The sequence below is a fragment of the Mobula birostris genome, chromosome 24 (assembly GCF_030028105.1).
Source record: "Mobula birostris isolate sMobBir1 chromosome 24, sMobBir1.hap1, whole genome shotgun sequence".
Taxonomy (NCBI): Eukaryota; Metazoa; Chordata; class Chondrichthyes; order Myliobatiformes; family Myliobatidae; genus Mobula; species Mobula birostris.
The window spans coordinates 10,783,762-10,803,165 of record NC_092393.1 but is presented as its reverse complement, the minus strand read 5'-3'; the positions used below and the strand labels follow the sequence as shown (position 1 = coordinate 10,803,165).

Below are 19,404 nucleotides of genomic sequence, written 5' to 3'. Positions count from 1 at the left end.
ACAAACATTACACAAACATGTACAGAGAGTATACCAAGTACCCGGTACTCATTAGTTGTCAAGTCCTAAAAGTTTAATTAAGCTCAGACATGCTTGCTCTTAACAAGCCAATATTGAATGACCTTCGCAAATATTATGCTACCTCTCAGAACTCCGCCCCCCCCCCCATTAAAATGCCTAACACTGATGCCAAGTAGAGGCCATTTTACAAAAAAAAATCATAGTCATCTTCTGATACCAGCCTGAAATCAAGAACACTCTGCTCATCATTTCCATTGCTTCGTGCTCAATGTCAATGTTTGTGTAACCCACCCCTTTACAGTAGTTCAAAGTATTTGCTTAGAAATATCTACATCTTCTGTCTTCACATCAATTTCAGTCTCAAATAGGAACTACCATTCTCTTTATTTTTACTTTTCTCTATTCAAATCAAAAACAGTCTTGCTTGATTTTACTTGTATTTCCTAATTTTTGTTTGAAATTTTAATTTCACCTCTGCACCCTCTATGCAACACTAGGCCTTCTATAGTGCTGAGGGCTCAGTACTAATCACAGTCTTCCTGCTTTATGCCTTATCTTTATGTTCAATTGCATAGATTTGGGTACACTTGCTTTGGTTTTACAGGGAACATTTGCAGACCATAACCCCGATCTTCTCTTTGTATTTTTCCCATTGTTGACGATGATTTTCAACAGCCGTTTGTGGTCCAAGCACCAAATCATATTTCAGCCTAAACTGCCTGACCAACTTAAAACATTACTTGTCATTTTCATAACTTTTGAGCTTTTGAACTGTGCCTTCAATTCCATTCCCCCCCACCACTTATTTTCCTGTAACCCACAGCCCCACCTGGGAAACAAATAACTAACTTGTCAGCTGCTGCATGCATCTTCTGCCAGTTAGAATAGGGTATTTCTGTGTCCCTTCTCATCCCACTCCTAAAGACAACAATCGGGACCTGATTGAACTGAGCAGACCCACTGATTGAGTCAATGAGGCTGGTTGACAGCCACTCTTCCTGAGCCTGTTCACTCTCCCAACATGGCTGTTTCTGTGATCCTCTCCCACATGTGATTTCATTTCATTTCAGTTCTCAGAATCAGCACCCTGTCATGACCTGGGACTGCCTATATTCTCTTTCCTCGTTAAATGACCTACCAAGTAGCAGGCTATTGGAATGTGGGAGGAAACGTAGAAGAAACACATACCACAACAGGCAGACCATGCAAACTCCACACAGACAGAACTGAAGTCAGAAGAAATTGTGGGTTAATAGAGCTGTGAGACAGTAGTTCCACTTGCTACACAACTGCACCCTTCCTTAGCAAGAATTAATGCGAAGAGGAAAAAATATTTGGAATATACATGTTATATATCTAGTCTACTGTGAAAGGTTCCAAGGTTGTCAAGCTGAGGAGTGGTAGTGGGGACAAGCTCTCACTACCTAAAAGTGCTCCTCACAGCATGCACCTCAAATACCCTCTGACAACCAAGACTAACTCCTGGCCTTCTCGTGTGGCTTAGCCGCTAAGCCCGAAGGAACTGTTTCTACTGACAGGAGAAGGGGCGAAGGTGGGTCCTGGTGCCTGAAAACCAGTGCTTCGGGTAGATGGAGCTCGTCAGCCTGGGAAGGCAGTCCACCTAAGACAGGGAAAACTCTAGATTTCAAACCTCTGCTGCCTTGCGGCCATACCCACTCATGGGAAAGGCTTCAGGAGTAAACCCTGAGGACAAATCTGGAGCTGGAGTCCCTAAGACAGTCCGACATTGCCTTCAGCCTCATTCTGGCAACTCCTGTGACGACACTGGTGCCAAGCTGTATCAGCCCTTGCCCTTGGACAACATTGGTGCCGTGGAGAGGGGAGACTTGCTGCATGGGCAACTGCCGGTCTTCCATACAACCTTGCCCAGGACTGTGCCTTGGAGAATCCAGGCGCAGATCGATGGTCTCACGAGACTAATGGATGCCACCGATACCGACTGTGAAACAAGTCTGCCATCTTGGATTCAAATGGTTCCTTTGGCTATGCACACTAACAGATACAATGAAAACCTGGAAAATACTTTATACTTTATGGTCACCAAACAATTGATACTAGAACGTACAATCATCACAGCGATAATTGATTCTGCGCTTCCTGCTCCCTGGATTACAAATATTAAATACTAAAAATATTAAAAATAGTAAAAATTAGTAAATATTAAAAATTTAAATATAAATCATAAATAGAAAATAGAAAAATGGAAAGTAAGGTTTGGAACCTGGAATTTTAACTTTTCTCAGTCATAGGGGAGGGACAGAAATACCCTGGTAACAAAGAAATATTAAATGAGCACAATATGCAACATTTTGAAATACATTGCTTCCCTGCTGGCATTTTCCTACAACTCAGAAGTAGTTCTCCATCTCTGTATTGTAAACTGATGTGACAGAACTTACCAGAACACAAGGAACAGTGTATTTTTCCATCGCTGATTGCACTGTGTAGCGTTCATTATCGAGTGCAGTGACCGGTCGAGAGAACGCCAGATCCAAACTCCGCCTGATAGGCAAAACACAATCAAATCCTGTGTCAGACTTATTCCACTACTTCCCCATACCCCTTCAATCTATTCTCTTTCACTGGTTCATCAACACCTCTTTGGTTCTTTTGCCACTTACCCACACAACAGATTATTTACAGTGGACAATTAATCCAATTATGATGGCAACAAAGCAGGACTGAAATAACACAGCTCTGTACTATCAATGACCCAAAAGCCAGAATAACAAACTGTTTAAGTGACTTCCGTACTGTGCACTATTAACTAAACGATATATTGCTTGGAAGAACTCAACAGGTCAAGCAGCATCTGCAGAGGGAAAAGGACAGTACAGAAGAAAGACTGTCCATTTTCCTCTAAAGATACTCTAGATTCAAACATCTGCGGTCTCTTGTGTCACATAGCTTGGTCCACACTGCTCCTTAACCAGTTCTATATTACATAGTCTAAAAGTTTAACTTATAATGATCCACTTATAATGGAACTGATTTGTTCAGTACTGCACAGAAGTCCATTACCATACAGTACAATAATTTATAGAATTCCCCATACTCAGAACCATCAGCTGGAACTACTCTGTTGCCTGCATTACCTGCAGCTACTCTCTGTACTGATTCGTCTAGAGCCCCTCTATTCTTTGACAGCATATGATCTAAAACTTTCCATGGCCTATTAGATATACTGAGTACAGTACCCTTTATGATCCATTTCTGAAAGGGAGCAAGTGTTTCACCAACCTCACTGCCCAATCATTCAGGAAACAGGTTTCTCTCTTTTACCCACTTGTTAACTCAGAACATTTCCAATTCTTAGGGTTTATCTGAAGACACTTCTGCTCAGAACAACATAGCTTTATGTATACACAGCCCTCACTTTATTGTCACCAAACAATTGATACCAGAGCGTACGATCACCACAGCGATATTTGATTCTGTGCTTCGCGCTCCCTGGAGTACAAATAGATAGTAAATATTAAAAATTTAAATTATAAATCATAAATAGAAAATAGAAAAGGGGAAGTAAGGTAGTGCAAAAAAAAACGAGAGACAGGTCCGGGTATTTGGAGGGTACGGCCCAGATCCAGGTCAGGATCCATTCAGCAGTCTTATCACAGCTGGAAAGAAGCTGTTCCCAAATCTGGCCGCACGAGTCTTCAAGCTGCTGAGCCTTCTCCCGGAGGGAAGAGGGACGAAAAGTGTGTTGCCTGGGTGGGTCGTGTCCTTGATTATCCTGGCAGCACTTCTCCGACAGCATGCGATGTAAAGTGAGTGCAAGGACAGAAGATTGGTTTGTGTGATGTGCTGGGCTGTGTTCACGATCTTCTGCAGCTTCTTCTGGTCTTGGACAGGACAACTTCCACACCTGGTTGTGATGCACCCCAGAAGAATGCTTTCTACGGTGCATCTATAAAAATTAGTGAGGGTTTTAGTGGACAGGCCAAATTTCTTTAGCTTTCTCAGGAAGTAAAGGCGATGATGGGCCTTCTCAGCAGTGGACTCTGCTTGGTTGGACCAAGTCAGGTCATTTCTGATATTGACCCTGAGGAACTTAAGGCTTTTGACCTGTTCCAAACGCACCACCGATGTAAAGGGGGTCGTGCGGTCTGCTACTCCTTCTGAAGTCAACAACCATTTCCTTCGTCTTGCTGACGTTGAGGGATAGGTTATTGTCTTCACACCATGCCAGCAGGTTCGTAATTTTCTCTCTGTACTCAAACTCATCATTACCCGAGATATGGCCTACAATTGTGGTATCATCAGCAAATTTATATGTTGAGTTTGATGGAAACTTGGCTACACAATCATGGGTGTACAGTGTGTACAAAAGGGGGCTGAGTACACAGCCTTGTGGGGCACCGGTGCTCAGGGTGATTGTAGAGGAGAGCTTGTCCCCTCTTTTTACAGCCTGGGTCCTGTCAGTTGAAGATCCAGTTGCAGATCTGAGTGCTAAGGCCCAGGTCCCGGAGCTTAGGAATCAGTTTATTTAGAATGATGGTATTAAAGGCAGAGCTGTAGTCAATGAAAAGGAGCCTTACATATGCGTCTTTATTCTCCAGTTGTTCTAAGGAGGAATGTAGGGCCAGAGAGATGGCATCTGCCGTTGACCTGTTGCTCCGGTAGGTGAACTGCAAAGCATCGAGGTTGGCCGGTAGGCTGTGGTTGATGTGTGCCATAACCAATCGCTCAAAGCACTTCACAGCAATTGATGTCAGAGCCACAGGTCGACAGTCATGCCACCTTTCTCTTCTTCGGCACCGGGATTATCATTGCCTTCTTAAAACAAGAGGGGATCTTAGACTGAAGCAAGCAGTTGAAGATGTCAGCAAACACTCCAGCTAGCTTGCTTGCACAGGCCCGGAGAACCCGTCCCAGGACGCCATCTGGGCCTGTCGCCTTCCTTGGATTTATCTTCAGGAAGGCCCTTCTAACGTCCTCCTCAGTGACGATGAATCTCGATGCCACCAGGTCCAGTTCATCCAGAGGGAGCGGGACGTGCCTCTTCTGTTCGAATATTGCGTAGAATACATTAAGTTCGTCAGGAAGAAAAGTGCCACAGTTATTGATATTCCCAGCCTTTTCTTTGCACCCAGTGATCTCATTTAGACCCTGCCATAGTCTACCAGCATCACTCTGGCTAGCCTGGGCTTCCAACTTGGCTCGATATTGCCTCTTGGCGCCCTTAATGGCTTTCCGGAGCTCATGCCTGGATTCCATGTAGCGACTTGTATCCCCGGACCTAAAAGCCGCAGCTCTAGCCTTCAAAACGGACCTGGCCTCATAATTCATCCAAGGTTTCCGGTTAGGGAATACCCGGATCATCTTGCGAGACACACAGTCCTCTGTGCATTTCCAAATAAAGTCTGTGACAGTTGAGGCATTCTCATCGAGGTTAGCTGCCGAGTCCTTGAAAACTAACCAGTCCACCGATTCAAAGCAGTCATGGAGGACCTCATCCATTTCCTCCGTCAAACGCAACACCACTTTTGACACCGTGACCTCCCGCTTCAGTTTCTGTTTGTAAGCCGGGAGGAGGAGTACGGAGGTTGTGGGACGGAATGGTATGCATCCTTGACTGCTGTGTAGCAGTGGTCAAGTATATCCAGGTCTCTAGTGGGGCAGGAGGCATGTTGGTATAACTTCGGCAGCACCTTTCTGAGGTTGGCCTGGTTAAAGTCCCCAGCTGTAATGAGCAAAGCCTCCGGATACCTGATCTCAGGTTCACTGATGTTGGCATACAGTACGTTCAGAGCACACTCCACGTCCGCCTGGGGGGGAATGTAGACCACTGTCAGTATGACCGAGGTGAATTCCCGTGGCAGATAGTAGGGACGACACTTCACCAACAGGTGTTCCAGGTCCGGGCCGCAGGAGCCTGTCAGTGCCACTGTGTCCGAGCACCACGCAGTGTTGATCAGTAGGCGGGCACCACCTCCCCTTGTCTTGCCTGAAGGTCAATGCGATAGATCGAAAATCTCTCCGGTCGGATGGCATAGTCAGGGGTGGCAGGGGAGAGCCAGGTCTCGGTGAAACAGAATACAGCAGTTCTGCATCTCCCTGCAGTAGGTAAGTCTCCCTTTAAGATCATCCACCTTGTTCTCTATGGCTTGCACATTAGCTAGTAGGATGGTGGGTATAGGGACCCTGAAGCCCCTCAGCTTCAATCTGACCAGCAGCCCAGTTCTTTTCCCACGCTTCCTCTGTAAACAGTGCATCTTTCCAGGTTTCCATCGATGCAGTGTGTTGTTGGCAGCTCTTTGAGGTTGGTGGACGGGTCCCACAGCGATCGATTGGCGGGTCACGTCATCCGGCACTCCGGGTCAGGCCGAGTGACGGAGGAGGCTCCGCTGTCACTTCCAGCTGCCGGGGGCTTGGGCTGTCGAGTGGGTTGGGCCCCGAAGCCAACACTTAATCCCGGAGAGCTGAAACAAGTCCGTGAGCTGAGTCACCGGAGGCCTCCGCTCCAGCTAAGCCTCGGGCTCAATTTCCGAGGTCGGCGGCGGAAACCTCACTTCCAGCAGCTGTGGATGGCCACCAATGGGTCTTCATGGTAGTCGCTCTGGGGAAGCGTTTGGGGCACCTTGAGGTCTCCAACATCATTTCTGTGTGGTCGTCTGCTCCGGAGAGGTGTTGGTCGGAATGGGCTGCGTCTCCAAGCACTCCAACATGGTAGCAGGCCGTGGGTCTCCAGGAATGTGGTGGGTCTCGGACCAGGCCTCGCTGGTCGAGTCCAGGTGCAGTCCGGGGTTGAAGAAGCAATTCTGGCGCGGTGATCTCTAGGTGGGTCAGTAGCTTCGCCAGGGTGTTGTTGATCTTGCTAGATGTAGCAGATTTAACACTCACAACACTCAGGAGGAACTCAGCAGGCCAGGTAGCATCCGTGGAAAAGATCAGTCGATGTTTCGGGCCGGAACCCTTCGTCGGGACTGTAGGGGGAAGGGGCAGAGGCCCTATAAAGAAGGTGGGGGGAGGGTGAGAAAGAGAAGGCTGGTAGGTTCCAGGTGAAGAACCAGTAAGGGGAAAGATAAAGTGGTGGGGGAAGGGAGGCAGGGAAGTGATAGGCAGGAAAGGTGAAGAAAAAACAGGGGAAAACACAATGGGTAGTAGAAGGAGGCGGAACCAAGAGGGAGGAGGTAGGCAGCTGGAGGAGGGGGCACAGTGACACAGGGATAGGGGAAGGGAGGGGGAAGGAATTACCGGAAGTTGGAGAATTCTATGTTCATAAACCAGAAGTTGAAGAATTCTGTGTTCATATCGGAAGTTGCAGATTGGAGGTTTAGAAGGGTTTCTCGGGTATAGCATAGTGTAGAGGGCAGTTTGCTCGGGATAGCACGCGCAGAGTCGCCAGATACCGGCACCATCTTGAAACGGTTACACCACTTCCACAATAACACAAATGCACCAAATGAAAGTGATTTGGGTTTAATAAATTACGATATTTGTGCCTCACTTTAATTATCCCCAAAACCCACTCTGTTGTGAAGGTCACACAATGAACAATAACTACCAATTCTCCAGTGTCAAGTTTATTAATAAGCATTGTTGTAATTAATTTACTACCTTTACATGCTGTACTAAAAAAAAACACTGCACCCCTGGTTAACTATAAATTCTCCAATACAACACAATAATTAAAAGGATAAATATAGCTACTTAGCATAAGCATTGCTTACATAATCAACTCCTTACTTATCTAAGGTACAAGGTTTTGCATTGTCTACTGCAGCTGCATGTAGATCAGATTTCTTACTTTATGTCCTGCAGTCAACTTTATACAATAATATTTGTCAGAGAAAAAGTTAGATATCAAATATCAAGTACATAAATAGTGATTGTAAAGCTTAGTGTATTCCACAGTCACTCTACGCTAACAGATGAAATTGAAGTACTTTCACTTGCACACAAGTAACTAACTTCTCATACCTAACATTTTCAAGAACTGGAGTCCTCACTACTCTGAAGAGCCTATGCTGTTGAGGAACTTCGGGCCCTTTCTTTCCTTTTCCTCGGGGTGTTGGTGGGGGAGAGAATGGCGGAAACAAATCACCAGGCTCCAGTACTATGTGCTTGTCATCCTGCTCCAAGAAAAAACAGCAATAGACATAAGGAAGTAAGATAAATTATACACATTGATAGCCTTTATCACTAATGATGATAAAATACATAATGATGATAAAATACAATATTAAGCAATCTATTTCTTGATCTTCAGGGAACAATATTCACTTCCTTTCATCAGGGTGTTGTTCGGAGTTTCTGATGACAATGTTTATCTGATCATGCTTTTAATTTGTTTCATTCAAGATTGAAAGTAATCATTACCATTTACTTCCAGAAAATCCCACAATCACACAGCTCAATCAACCCACATATTTCAATTTCTGCAACTGCATTCCTTCATTTATAACATTCTATTGAATTTATATTGCATCTTTTCCATTTTATATGCAGTCAAAATTAGTTTAGTCTAAGTCACTAAAATGATAAATGATTTCTTGTTCTTATATTTTGAACTTTAGATGTAAAAGTATTTAACTTCAATGTCCTTGTATTCTGGAATGGAAACATTTCTGTGCCTGAACACCTGGGCAAAGGTTTCTCTCAAAATGTTATATTAAATTTACTTCCTTTCATAATCTTGATGAAAAAAGTGACTGCACGTTTTAACACAAGTATCAGCTATCAGCAGGTTCCACAAGCCTATCCATGCCCCATTGCAGTTTTTTTAAAAGAACAAACCTAAATACTATACCCTGCAAAGCTGCTCCATCATTTAGTCAAATAAATGGTCTACCCACAATTTTTCATATCTTTACTAAAATACCAATCAATCACTACCTTAAGATTCTGCTTCCAAAGGCTTAAACCCCCCAAAGAACTACACCGCAATTAAACAAATATGCCTTATTTTTTAAAGACTGATTAATTCTAGATTATATCTTCTTTTCTCCCCACTCTCACCAACCCCTCACTGTCTCCTCTTTAAAAGAGAGACAACACACTTATCACCACCCAGTACATCAGCCAAATTTTCAAAAGACTGAGGCACATAAATAAATAGAAGGAAAATAGCTAAGTTTACCTTAATACCTCTCAAAGAAGCAAAGGACTCTTGACCTGGTCTGAGTGCAATGATATCACCTTCCACTAATAAACAGACAGGAAGATTAACTAGACGCCCATCTCTATAGGCCCAGTGGAGTGACCAGGACGGAGCAGAAGGCATAAAGAGGTCTGGGTATGATGTATTCTCCCATTTCAAATCCTCATTACCCACAAGAGTTTCTGCAAACATTAAACAAGACATAAATTAGCAATTAAAACTAACATTTACTTCACACAAATAAAAAATAAGAGTTTTAAACATTATTTAATGCCAATCCATGTTTAATCGGGCATTCATAAAAGCTATCTGTTTTGAACATTCTCAATGTATTATGTACAAAAATACAATTTCAAAATAGTTTGAACAATGCAGAGGGTGCAAGTTACAAAAATAGCATGTTTTTAGAGATAGTCATCCTACAGATTAAAAAAATGCATTTAAGGGAACAAGTGACTGCGAGGCAGGTAAGGAAGGCAAGCAGGTAATCAAGGTGCACTGCACTTCAAAACTTTCTCAGTATTGTTAAATAGGAGAGCAAATTTAACTTTGGATAATCTAGCAAGGGTCCAAAGAGAATGGACAGGTAATTCTATGATCCTGGCACCAGCAAGACAACACACATGCCTGGATTCAAGGACGTCACAATTGATGGAAGGAGGTTTAATACCATTGACCCACTATGGTATGAACAACGTGGATAAGAGGAATAGGGTCCTGATTGAATAGCAAGGATGCCCAAAGTTATATTCTCTGGAATATTTCAAGTGTTGTATACCATTGAGTATAAGAATATGATTATAGTACAAATGAATGGGTGACAAGAGGGGTGCAGAAGGAAGGGCTTCAGATTTCAGAATCACTGTTTCTAGAGAAGGCAGGAACTATAGAGTTTCTTCTGAATGGATCCATCATCATTGGGCAGAGATTCTCTGGTGGTGCTTTGGGGGAGGCTACAAAGGACTTGGTAGAAGACAGGGGCACAGTGAATATACAACTGGAGGGATCGTACAATCAGTTATAAGAAAACTAAGTCTGTCCAATAGGCAGAGTAGATATAGATGTGATTAGGCAGAGAAGAATGAAAGATAAATAGGCATCATTTTTAATGTAAGGAGTCTTAAGGCTTGTTGACAAGCGCACGGGAATGTTATTTTTGCTAATACAGAGAATAGATTAAAGCAGGGCAGGATTGGCAACTCAACTCAAACTTCAGGAAAACCAGGAATGAATATAAAGTGATGACTGCACTGCATTAACAGTTCAGGAGTCCATTACTGCAATACTGAGGGTGCTTATCCCAGATAGCTCTTCAAATGACAGCACTTGGGTAGAGCTGAGAGTCAAAAAAAGGAATGGTCACTTTGCTGGTGTTGCACTGCAGTGTCCCACTCTTATTTTCTTGTTCAGAATGGTTATCAGATCCAATAAATGTTTGTGTTTATTCACCATTTAGCTTCTTGATGATTTCTTGTAGTCTGGCAACGACCTCTCCCTTTTTCAGTCGCCCCTGTCTTCCAATCACATACAGGTTGAGGAATACCAGAAGGAACAGAACTCCTGCATTCAGTACTGCACTGCCCTGGCTATCAGAAAGTACAATTATCTGCCTTTAGTCAAAGTTAGACAACATCAAGAGCATTCAGTAACCTTAAGCAAGCACTGCGATCCCAATCAGTAATCTGCTTAAGGTCAATATTGTGAACCCTTACTTTAATCTTTTCCAACATTTAAAAAAATCTCTGCATCAATAATGCTGCAGGCTATCAGTGAAGGCTCACAGACAAAGAATTGGGAGTTAGAAAGATGTCATACTAAGGTAACTGTGGTAACAGCATAGTAGTAACCCCATTCCCCCCCCCAACTTGTATCTTACTGAGTGCACACACAGACATTTAGCGCACTGGCTCAAGAATTCCTGTAAAGACACACAATGCTAAACCACAGAGGAGGTGAAATATTTAATCTGAGACAGTTGCCAACCTAGGAAACCTGGGACACCTTTCTACATGATCATAAGACATTGGAGCAGAATTAACCCATTCAGCCCATCGAGAATGCTCTGCACATATTCCGAAGCAATACTTTGTAAATGTCAAATCTCAAAAGGAGCAAAATGTAGAGGATGAGTGGCATAATTCTTGATCAGCTACTGGATCATTTTATGACTCTAGTCTACATATAAAGATTAGCAACCAAACTCTACATAAACAGGATATAATTAGAAATTGAGATAAGGGAAATGGCAAACATCTTTTTCTTAGTTGCAGCATTAACTTTTAACCATTAAGGGAGGGAGCAGTTACCCTATAAGGAGTATCCTATAGGTCCCCTGGTAGCAGCAGAGATACCGAGGAGCAGATTGGGAGGCAGATTTTGGAAGGGTGCAAAAATAACAGGGTTATTATCATGGGTGACTTTGACTTCCCTAATATTGATTGGCACCTGATTAGTTCCAAGGGTTTGGACGGGGCAGAGTTTGTTAAGTGTGTCCAGGATGGATTCCTGTCACAGTATGTTAATAGGCCAACTCGGGGGAATGCCATACTAGACCTAGTATTAGGTAACGAACCGGGTCAGGTCACAGATCTCTCAGTGGGTGAGCATCTGGGGGACAGTGACCACCGCTCCCTAGCCTTCAGCATCATCATGGAAAACGACAGAATCAGAGAGGACAGGAAAATCTTTAATTGGGGAAGAGCAAATAATGAGGCTACAAGGCTAGAACTTGCGGATGAGAATTGATATTATGTTTTTGCAGGGAAATGTACTATGGACATGTGGTCGATGTTTAGGGATCTCTTGCAGGATGTTAGGGATAAATTTGTCCCGGTGAGGAAGATAAAGAATGGTAGGGTGAAAGAACCATGGGTGACAAGTGAGGTGGAAACTCCAGTCAGGTGGAAGAAGGCAGCACACATGAGGTTTAGGAAGCAAGGATCAGATGGGTCTATTGAGGAATATAGGGAAGCAAAGGAGCTTAAGAAGGGGCTGAGAAGAGCAAGAAGGGGGCATGAGAAGGCCTTGGCGAGTAGGGTAAAGGAAAACCCCAAGGCATTCTTCAATTATGTGAAGAACAAAAGGATGACAGGAGTGAAGGTAGGACCGATTAGAGATAAAAGTGGGAAGATGTGCCTGAAGGCTGTGGAAGTGAGCGAGGTCCTCAATGAATACTTCTCTTCGGTATTCACCAATGAGAGGGAACTTGATGACAGCAAGGACAATATGAGTGAGGCTGATGTTCTGGAGCATGTTGCTATCAAGGGAGAGGAGGTGTTGAAGTTGTTAAAATACATTAGGATGGATAAGTCCCCGGGGCCTGACGGTATATTCCCCAGGCTGCTCCACGAGGCAAGGGAAGAGATTGCTGAGCCTCTGGCTAGGATCTTTATGTCCTCATTGTCTACGGGAATGGTACCGGAGGATTGGAGGGAGGTGAATGTTGTCCCCTTGTTCAAAAAAGGTAGTAGGGATAGTCCGGGTAATTATAGACCACTGAGCCTTACATCTGTGGTGGGAAAGCCGTTGGAAAAGATTCTCAGAGATAGGATCTACGGGCATTTAGAGAATCATGGTCTGATCAGGGACAGTCAGCATGGCTTTGTGAAGGGCAGATCGTGTCTAACAAGCCTGATAGAGTTCTTTGAGGTGGTGACCAGGCATACAGATGAGGGTAGTGCAGTGGATGTGACCTATATGGATTTTAGTAAGGCATTTGACAAGATTCCACACGGTAGGCTTATTCAGGAAGTCAGAGGCATGGGATCCAGGGAAGTTTGGCCAGGTGGATTCAGAATTGGCTTGCCTGCAGAAGGCAGAGGGTTGTGGTGGAGGGAGTACATTCAGACTGGAGGGTTGTGACTAGTGGTGTCCCACAAGGATCTGTTCTGGGACCTCTATTTTTCGTGATCTTTATTAACGATCTGGATGTGGGGGTAGAAGGGTGGGTTGGCAAGTTTGCAGACGACACAAAGGTTGGTGGTGTTGTAGATAGTGTACAGGATTGTTGAAGATTGCAGAGAGACATTGATAGGTTGCAGAAGTGGGCTGAAAAGTGGCAGATGGTGTTCAACCCAGAGAAGTGTGAGGTGGTACACGCTCCAAGGCAGAGTACAATGTAAATGGCAGGATACTTGGTAGTGTGGAGGAGCAGAGGGATCTGGGTGTACATGTCGACAGATCCCTGAAAGTTGCCTCACAGGTAGATCAGATAGTTAAGAAAGCTTATGGGGTATTAGCTTTCATAAGTCGAGGGATAGAGTTTAAGAGTCGTGAGGTAATGATGCCGCTCTATAAAACTCTGGTTAGGCCACACTTGGAGTACTGTGTCCAGTTCTGATCGTTTCATTATCGGAAGGATGTGGAAGCATTAGAAAGGGTACAGAGGAGATTTACCAGGATGCCGCCTGGTTTAGAGAGTATGCATTATGATCAGAGATTAAGGGAGCTAGGGCTTTACTCTTTGGAGAGGAGTATGAGAGGCGACATGATAGAGGTATACAAGATATGAAGAGGAATAGATAGAGTGGATAGCCAGCGCCTCTTCCCCAGGGCACCACTGCTCAATACAAAGGGACATGGCTTTAAGGTAAGGGGTGGGAAGTTCAAGGGGGATATTAGAGGAAGGTTTTTTACTCAGAGAGTGGTTGGTGCATGGAATGCACTGCCTGAGTCAGTGGTGGAGGCAGATACACCAGTGAAATTTAAGAGACTACTAGACAGGTATTTGGAAGAATTTAAGGTGGGGGGGTTATATGGGAGACAGATTTTGAGGGGCGGCACAACAATGTGGGCTGAAGGGCCCGTACTGTGCTGTACTATTCTATTACAGAATCAGCTAAAAGTAAAACCTGAATGGCAAAAACACAAAATGGACATGCTTACCTTATGCTACAATAACTTGCATTCATTCCTACCACCTTGCTTAAGAATGAAGCTATTTATGAAATAGTTAAAACAGTGAGGAAAATGCAAAGTAAATCTGGCAGTATAATCCCGAAGGAACTTGACCTGACCTTTATGCTGACAGTGAAACTGGGAAACAATTCCCTTTCAAGATCAATATTTCTCATCTTAAGCAGTATACAACTGCCAGCATTACAGTCTCTACAAGTAGCTGTTGTACACAATAGAACACTATATTCCTATCTGCAAGTCTACCAAACAGCTGAAACAGATAACCAAATTTAAGAAGCATCTTACATGTGACAACAGATGTGTTCAAGGCATGTTTATCTCTAACCTTTGATGTTTAGATGCATTATTCTTAGGAGTTTATGATGTTAGCTGGCAGTGTTTTGTCATTTTCTTTGGGTTATTCGTAAGCTTATTGGTAATTAGTCATCATCAGGACCAATTAGGTAGCGATGCTCCTAATTGGCTTAATACTTGCTCCACTGCATCTTGTTTCTGCACCAAAAATGATCACTAGTCTTATGACAAACACTAGATTCAATGAGATTCTGCTTACCTTCCAATTGGCTGGCTGCCATAGCAACAAAGCAGCAAGACTGCTGCTAGCACCATGAGAGCTGCCCCTGGCCAGTGGAAGCTGGAGGTTCGGTTGTTTGGGTTGAGGAAGCCCTTAAGCCACACTTCCTACAATTAGATGGAGTGGAGGTCACATTTCCATAGAAATTACACACAGTTTAAGTATTTAACAAAATGTATGTAAAATGCCCACACCAGCTATGTAACTCAAGTTCTTACATGAAGCCGAAGTCAAAATAAACTCTGCAGTTCAAGACTGTGAGAATGCTAACACAGAATCAGCAGTCATACCAAAACAAAGGGAAGACAGATTATAAACTGACTCAGTTATAAGTAGTAATATATATACACTGCTATCAGATTATTTTGATTGAGGAAGTATCATCTGCAAGAGTGGTTTGTGTCATCTACTAACGGAGGCTAGAGCCACAGCTTCCAGTGAAAGGCACCATCTCCCAGCTGAAACGTGAAAATCTCCTTGTCCATTCCAGTCTTAACTGCAGCAGGACATGATAAATTCAACATGCAACAAACTCCTAATGATGTGTGAAGGTGTTTAGGTATCCACTGAAGGTACAGAATCAAGGAAATAAAATTACCTATGGTTTGAATGGTGGAATGGCTGAAAAGACACAAAACATCAAGACTGTGGAGGATTGAAATGCCTTGGCATGATGGCCGTTTCTGAACTAAGCAGTGATGAAGATAGAACATGAGTTAATTATCTTCATAAATCTTACAGCCATATCTCTAAATTCAGAAGTAATTCATTTGAGACGGAACAGGAGATTAAATACAACCCAGTTTGACATCAAAGTAGGAAAATTGCTAGAATTTATAGTAGGATTAGGCAAAGTCAGTATGGATTTATGGTAAGAAAACCATGCTTGACAAACTCGTTAGTTCTTTTTGCAGGTGCAACATGTAGGATAAGGGGAACTAGTGAATTTGGCAGATTTGAACATGTGAGAATGGCAACTGCAGCCAGGACAGACATAGCATTGTTGTGGACCTTGGCATTAGAGCTATCATTACTCCTGACCTTCCAAGAATTCTTTTTACTCTGCTGCTTCTGGTGATCTTCTAGGATTGCAGTGAGCTGATTACGTAGCATCATCAGAGCTTGTCTAGTGGAAAGGCCCAAATTTGCCATCTCATCCTGTAAAATAATAATAGAAGGATTTAACTATGTCCCTATTCTTCCTATCAAAAAGGTAGTTAAATCATCATACCACAAAAATACTCCTAAATGGACTGAGTCTATCCTGGCAACATAGGTATCAACAGTATTTCAATTAATTGAGAATGTAACTTAACCTATGTTCATGTCAACTGCGTAGATTTGCTTTTCCAGTGCAACCGCAAATAGCAATAATATACTGGGTTTATATATTGTTGGTTCAGGTTTTGACATTTATAAATGTAACTATAAATACCATCTTGTTATAGTAGGAATTTAAAATTATTCGCCGATGTTTATTGTTTCCTGGGGCCTGGTTCCACAATGATTCCAAACAGAAATGCCTCTGTGCATTGCTGAAAGAATTAGCAAGGAGGACAGATGCTTCTGAGGGTTTGGAAATGTCGTGGAAGCCATCAGAAGTGGTACCCAGCAGGATGCTACTACAAATGTACTGTAATCCCAATACTTAAGAACAAAGAGCTTACTTTCCTAGCCAGTCCAACATCAGACAAGGCAATGCATTAAGAGAGGAACATTGACTTATAGGGAACTTGCACCCAACATAGATTTAATTCCAGTTCATCAGTGAGTGGCACTGAGGTAACTGTCGTTCATGGGCACAATTCCCAGATAGCTTTATTGCAATTGATGTCTCGGACAAATGGATGCAAATAAGTGATCGTTTCTTTTTCGCCCAGCATACTACATGACATGACCCCTGTTCACAAGGTTTTCAGCAGGTCGACCAGATCAGTTTTGCACAGAACAGCAGATGTTTTAAGTCCTGCTTAACTACAGCATGTTTGAACCTGCACAATTGCTATCTGAGAAGCTTTCCCATTTTGGCTTTACTTTCACTGTATGACTTCCGGTAAGATGGCAGTACATTCAGATGTAGCAGCCTCTCAGGAACCAACCAAAAGCATTTTTGTCTTTATTTTAAACAACTGCAAGACAATGCTGGACGTTAAGAACATCAAGTCTGGCAGGTCTACCCCATCAGTGAGCTGCTCATTGGCAGAAGAGCAGGACTTGGTGTGAACTGATGTCACAGTCACTGTACAATGTGCAGTCTGACAGCAAGTAATTGTCTTGGATGTTTTGTTTATGATTGCAAGACCTTGTTGGGCATTGATAATGTAAAATGATGCAAGTTTGTTTCCCCTGTTTATTGGTGAGACAGACGGTGGGGGAGTTGTCTGGCCTTGGTTGTAGACTTGAGACTAAGTCTTAAGCCGTGGGCTTGCTTACTCCAGCAGTCCAGGGGAGGGTAGCACATGGGCTGGCCCTCCTGTTTCACCGGATGGGATGTCCAGTATCAGATCAGAATCTCAAAATAACAGTTGGCCATCTGGGCTGAAATAAGGAATTTCTTCATACAAAGGATAGCAAATCTTACTGGAAACAAGAGAAAATCTCATTTGTTTTTCTCCAGTCCTGAAGGGTCTCAGCCCAAAACGTTGACTTTACTCTTTTCCATAGATGCTACCTGGCCTGCTGAGTTCCTCCAGCATTTTGTGTGTGGAAAATCTTATTGGAATTACTCAAGAGAGCTGTGGAAGCTCAGTGGCTAATTTCAAAGCCGAATTTCATAGGTTTTTATACATCAAGGGAATCAAGGAAAACAGCACCAAGGGAAAAGAACCACCATCTTACTGGAAGGCAGAGACACTGAACCGGCTAGTTATGTTCTTACAAAATGGATTTTTGGGACAAGTGGAGAATGGATTTGACAACAGGTTTCCTTTGCTCTGGGTAACTGAGAAGAGACTATGCACAAAAGTGAATGTACTTGGGATTTAAGAGGGGTGGCAAGTGGGGCAATTTGCCAAAAAAATGGCCATAACAATCATTGGAACCCTTAGTGAGGTAGGTCAGTTACCTTTGACAAGTGTGCATGCATTTGGAGCATCAAATTACAGTGAGGAACAAGCCATCAAGGCAGTGTCCTGAGCAGTTATGAAGGCGAAAGCACTTAAAGCAGGAGCAGAGGCTTAATAGCTTTTATCCTATAATATTAGAAAAAATTTGGTGCAACCTGAAAACGTAGCACCAGCCTAATGTATAAACAGTGGTTTCTACAGTTGCAAGAAAAAGTTTGTGAACCCTCTGCAATTACCTGGTCTTCTGCATTAATTACTTAATAATGTGTTCTGATCTTCATCTAAGTGACAATAGACAACTAATAACACAAATAATTGTACTACCTCGTAAATACTGAGTACATCATTTAAACAATCACAGTCTAGCTTCAATAAAGTATGTGAACCTCTTGGGGTAATGCCTTCTATTAAAGCTCTTTGGAGTCAGGTGTTCCAATCAATGAGCTGAGATCAGAGGTGTGGGTTGTAGAGATACCCTGTCCTTAAAGGGGGAGGGAACGTCGACTCAGACCATGAGAGGCCTGCGTCGGGCATTGTCATGCCTTACAAGGCACAGATTGGAAGTCTATGTGGGGCACCACTCCTCCCACAGACTACAACAATGTGTGATTAAGTGTCTTGCTCAAGGGTACAAACACGCTGCCACAGCTGAGGCTCGAACTAGCAACCTTGAGGTAACTAGACGAACGATTTAACCACTTAGCCACCTGCCCAACACTTGCCCCACATGTCCTTAAAAAAGTCACACAAGGTCAGGTTACTGACAGATCCTGCACTTCTTAAGAAAGATCTGTTTATGTGCACCATGCTTAGAATAAAACAACTTCCAGAGGACCTTGGAAGAGGAACTGCAGAGATGCATTAGGCTGGAAAACACTACAAAAGCATTTCTAAAGGTCTGTGTATTCATCAGTTCACAGTTAAGAGAAATTATCTACAAATGGAGGAAATTCAGTACTGTTGCCATTCTAAGAGCGAGCATCCTGCAAAGATTACACTAACAGCACAACATGCAATGCTGAAAGAGGTGAAAAAGAACTTAAGTGTAACAGCAAAAGACCTGCAGAAATCTTCAGAACTTGCTAATCTTTCTGTTCATGTGTCCACTATAAGAGAAACACTGAACAAAAATGTTGTTCTTGAAAAAGGAAACAAAGGAAACCACTGCTCTCCAAAAATAAAAACCATTGTTGCATGTCTCAAGTTTGCAAAAGACCACCTGCAATGCTTCTGGGACAACATTCTGTGGACAGATGAGACAAAACTTTTTGGCAGAAATTCACACTGCTATGTTTGGAGGAAAAAGGGCACTACGTACCAACACCAAAACCTCATCCCAACTGTAAAGCATGGTGGAAGGAGCATCATGGTTTAGAGCTGCTTTGCCACCTCAGGGCCTGGACAGCTTGAGGGAACAATGAATACAAATTGTATCAAGATATTTTACAGGAGTATGTTAGATAAGCGGTCCGTCACCTGAAGCTTAATGGAAGTTGTATGATACAAGATCATCCGAAACACAAGAGTAAATCAACAACAGAATGGTTTAAAAAGAAGAAAATTTGTGTTTTGGAATGGCCAAGTCAGAGTCCAGATGTTAACCTAACTGGGATGCTGTGGCATGACCTGAAGGAGGCTGTTACAGCAGGGTAACCCAGAAATATTGATGAAATGAAACAGTGTTAGATGGAGGAACGGTCTAA

The 19,404-nt window shown here is 43.1% G+C and overlaps 1 protein-coding gene across 7 annotated transcripts in view; it reads right to left on the bottom strand.

The window, feature by feature from the left end:
- Window positions 1-19,404, bottom strand: part of tmem94 (transmembrane protein 94) — a 173,163-nt gene that overhangs the window by 110,876 nt on the left and 42,883 nt on the right. For all 7 annotated transcript variants that reach the window (XM_072242652.1, XM_072242653.1, XM_072242657.1 and 4 more), the window contains exons 2-7: window positions 15,678-15,794; window positions 14,616-14,743; window positions 10,595-10,731; window positions 9,125-9,327; window positions 7,966-8,117; window positions 2,442-2,544 (exon numbers count right to left, since the gene is read on the bottom strand). In XM_072242652.1, the coding sequence (XP_072098753.1) occupies window positions 2,442-2,544; window positions 7,966-8,117; window positions 9,125-9,327; window positions 10,595-10,731; window positions 14,616-14,743; window positions 15,678-15,794 (840 nt within the window). The remainder of the gene's footprint in view (window positions 1-2,441; window positions 2,545-7,965; window positions 8,118-9,124; window positions 9,328-10,594; window positions 10,732-14,615; window positions 14,744-15,677; window positions 15,795-19,404) is intronic.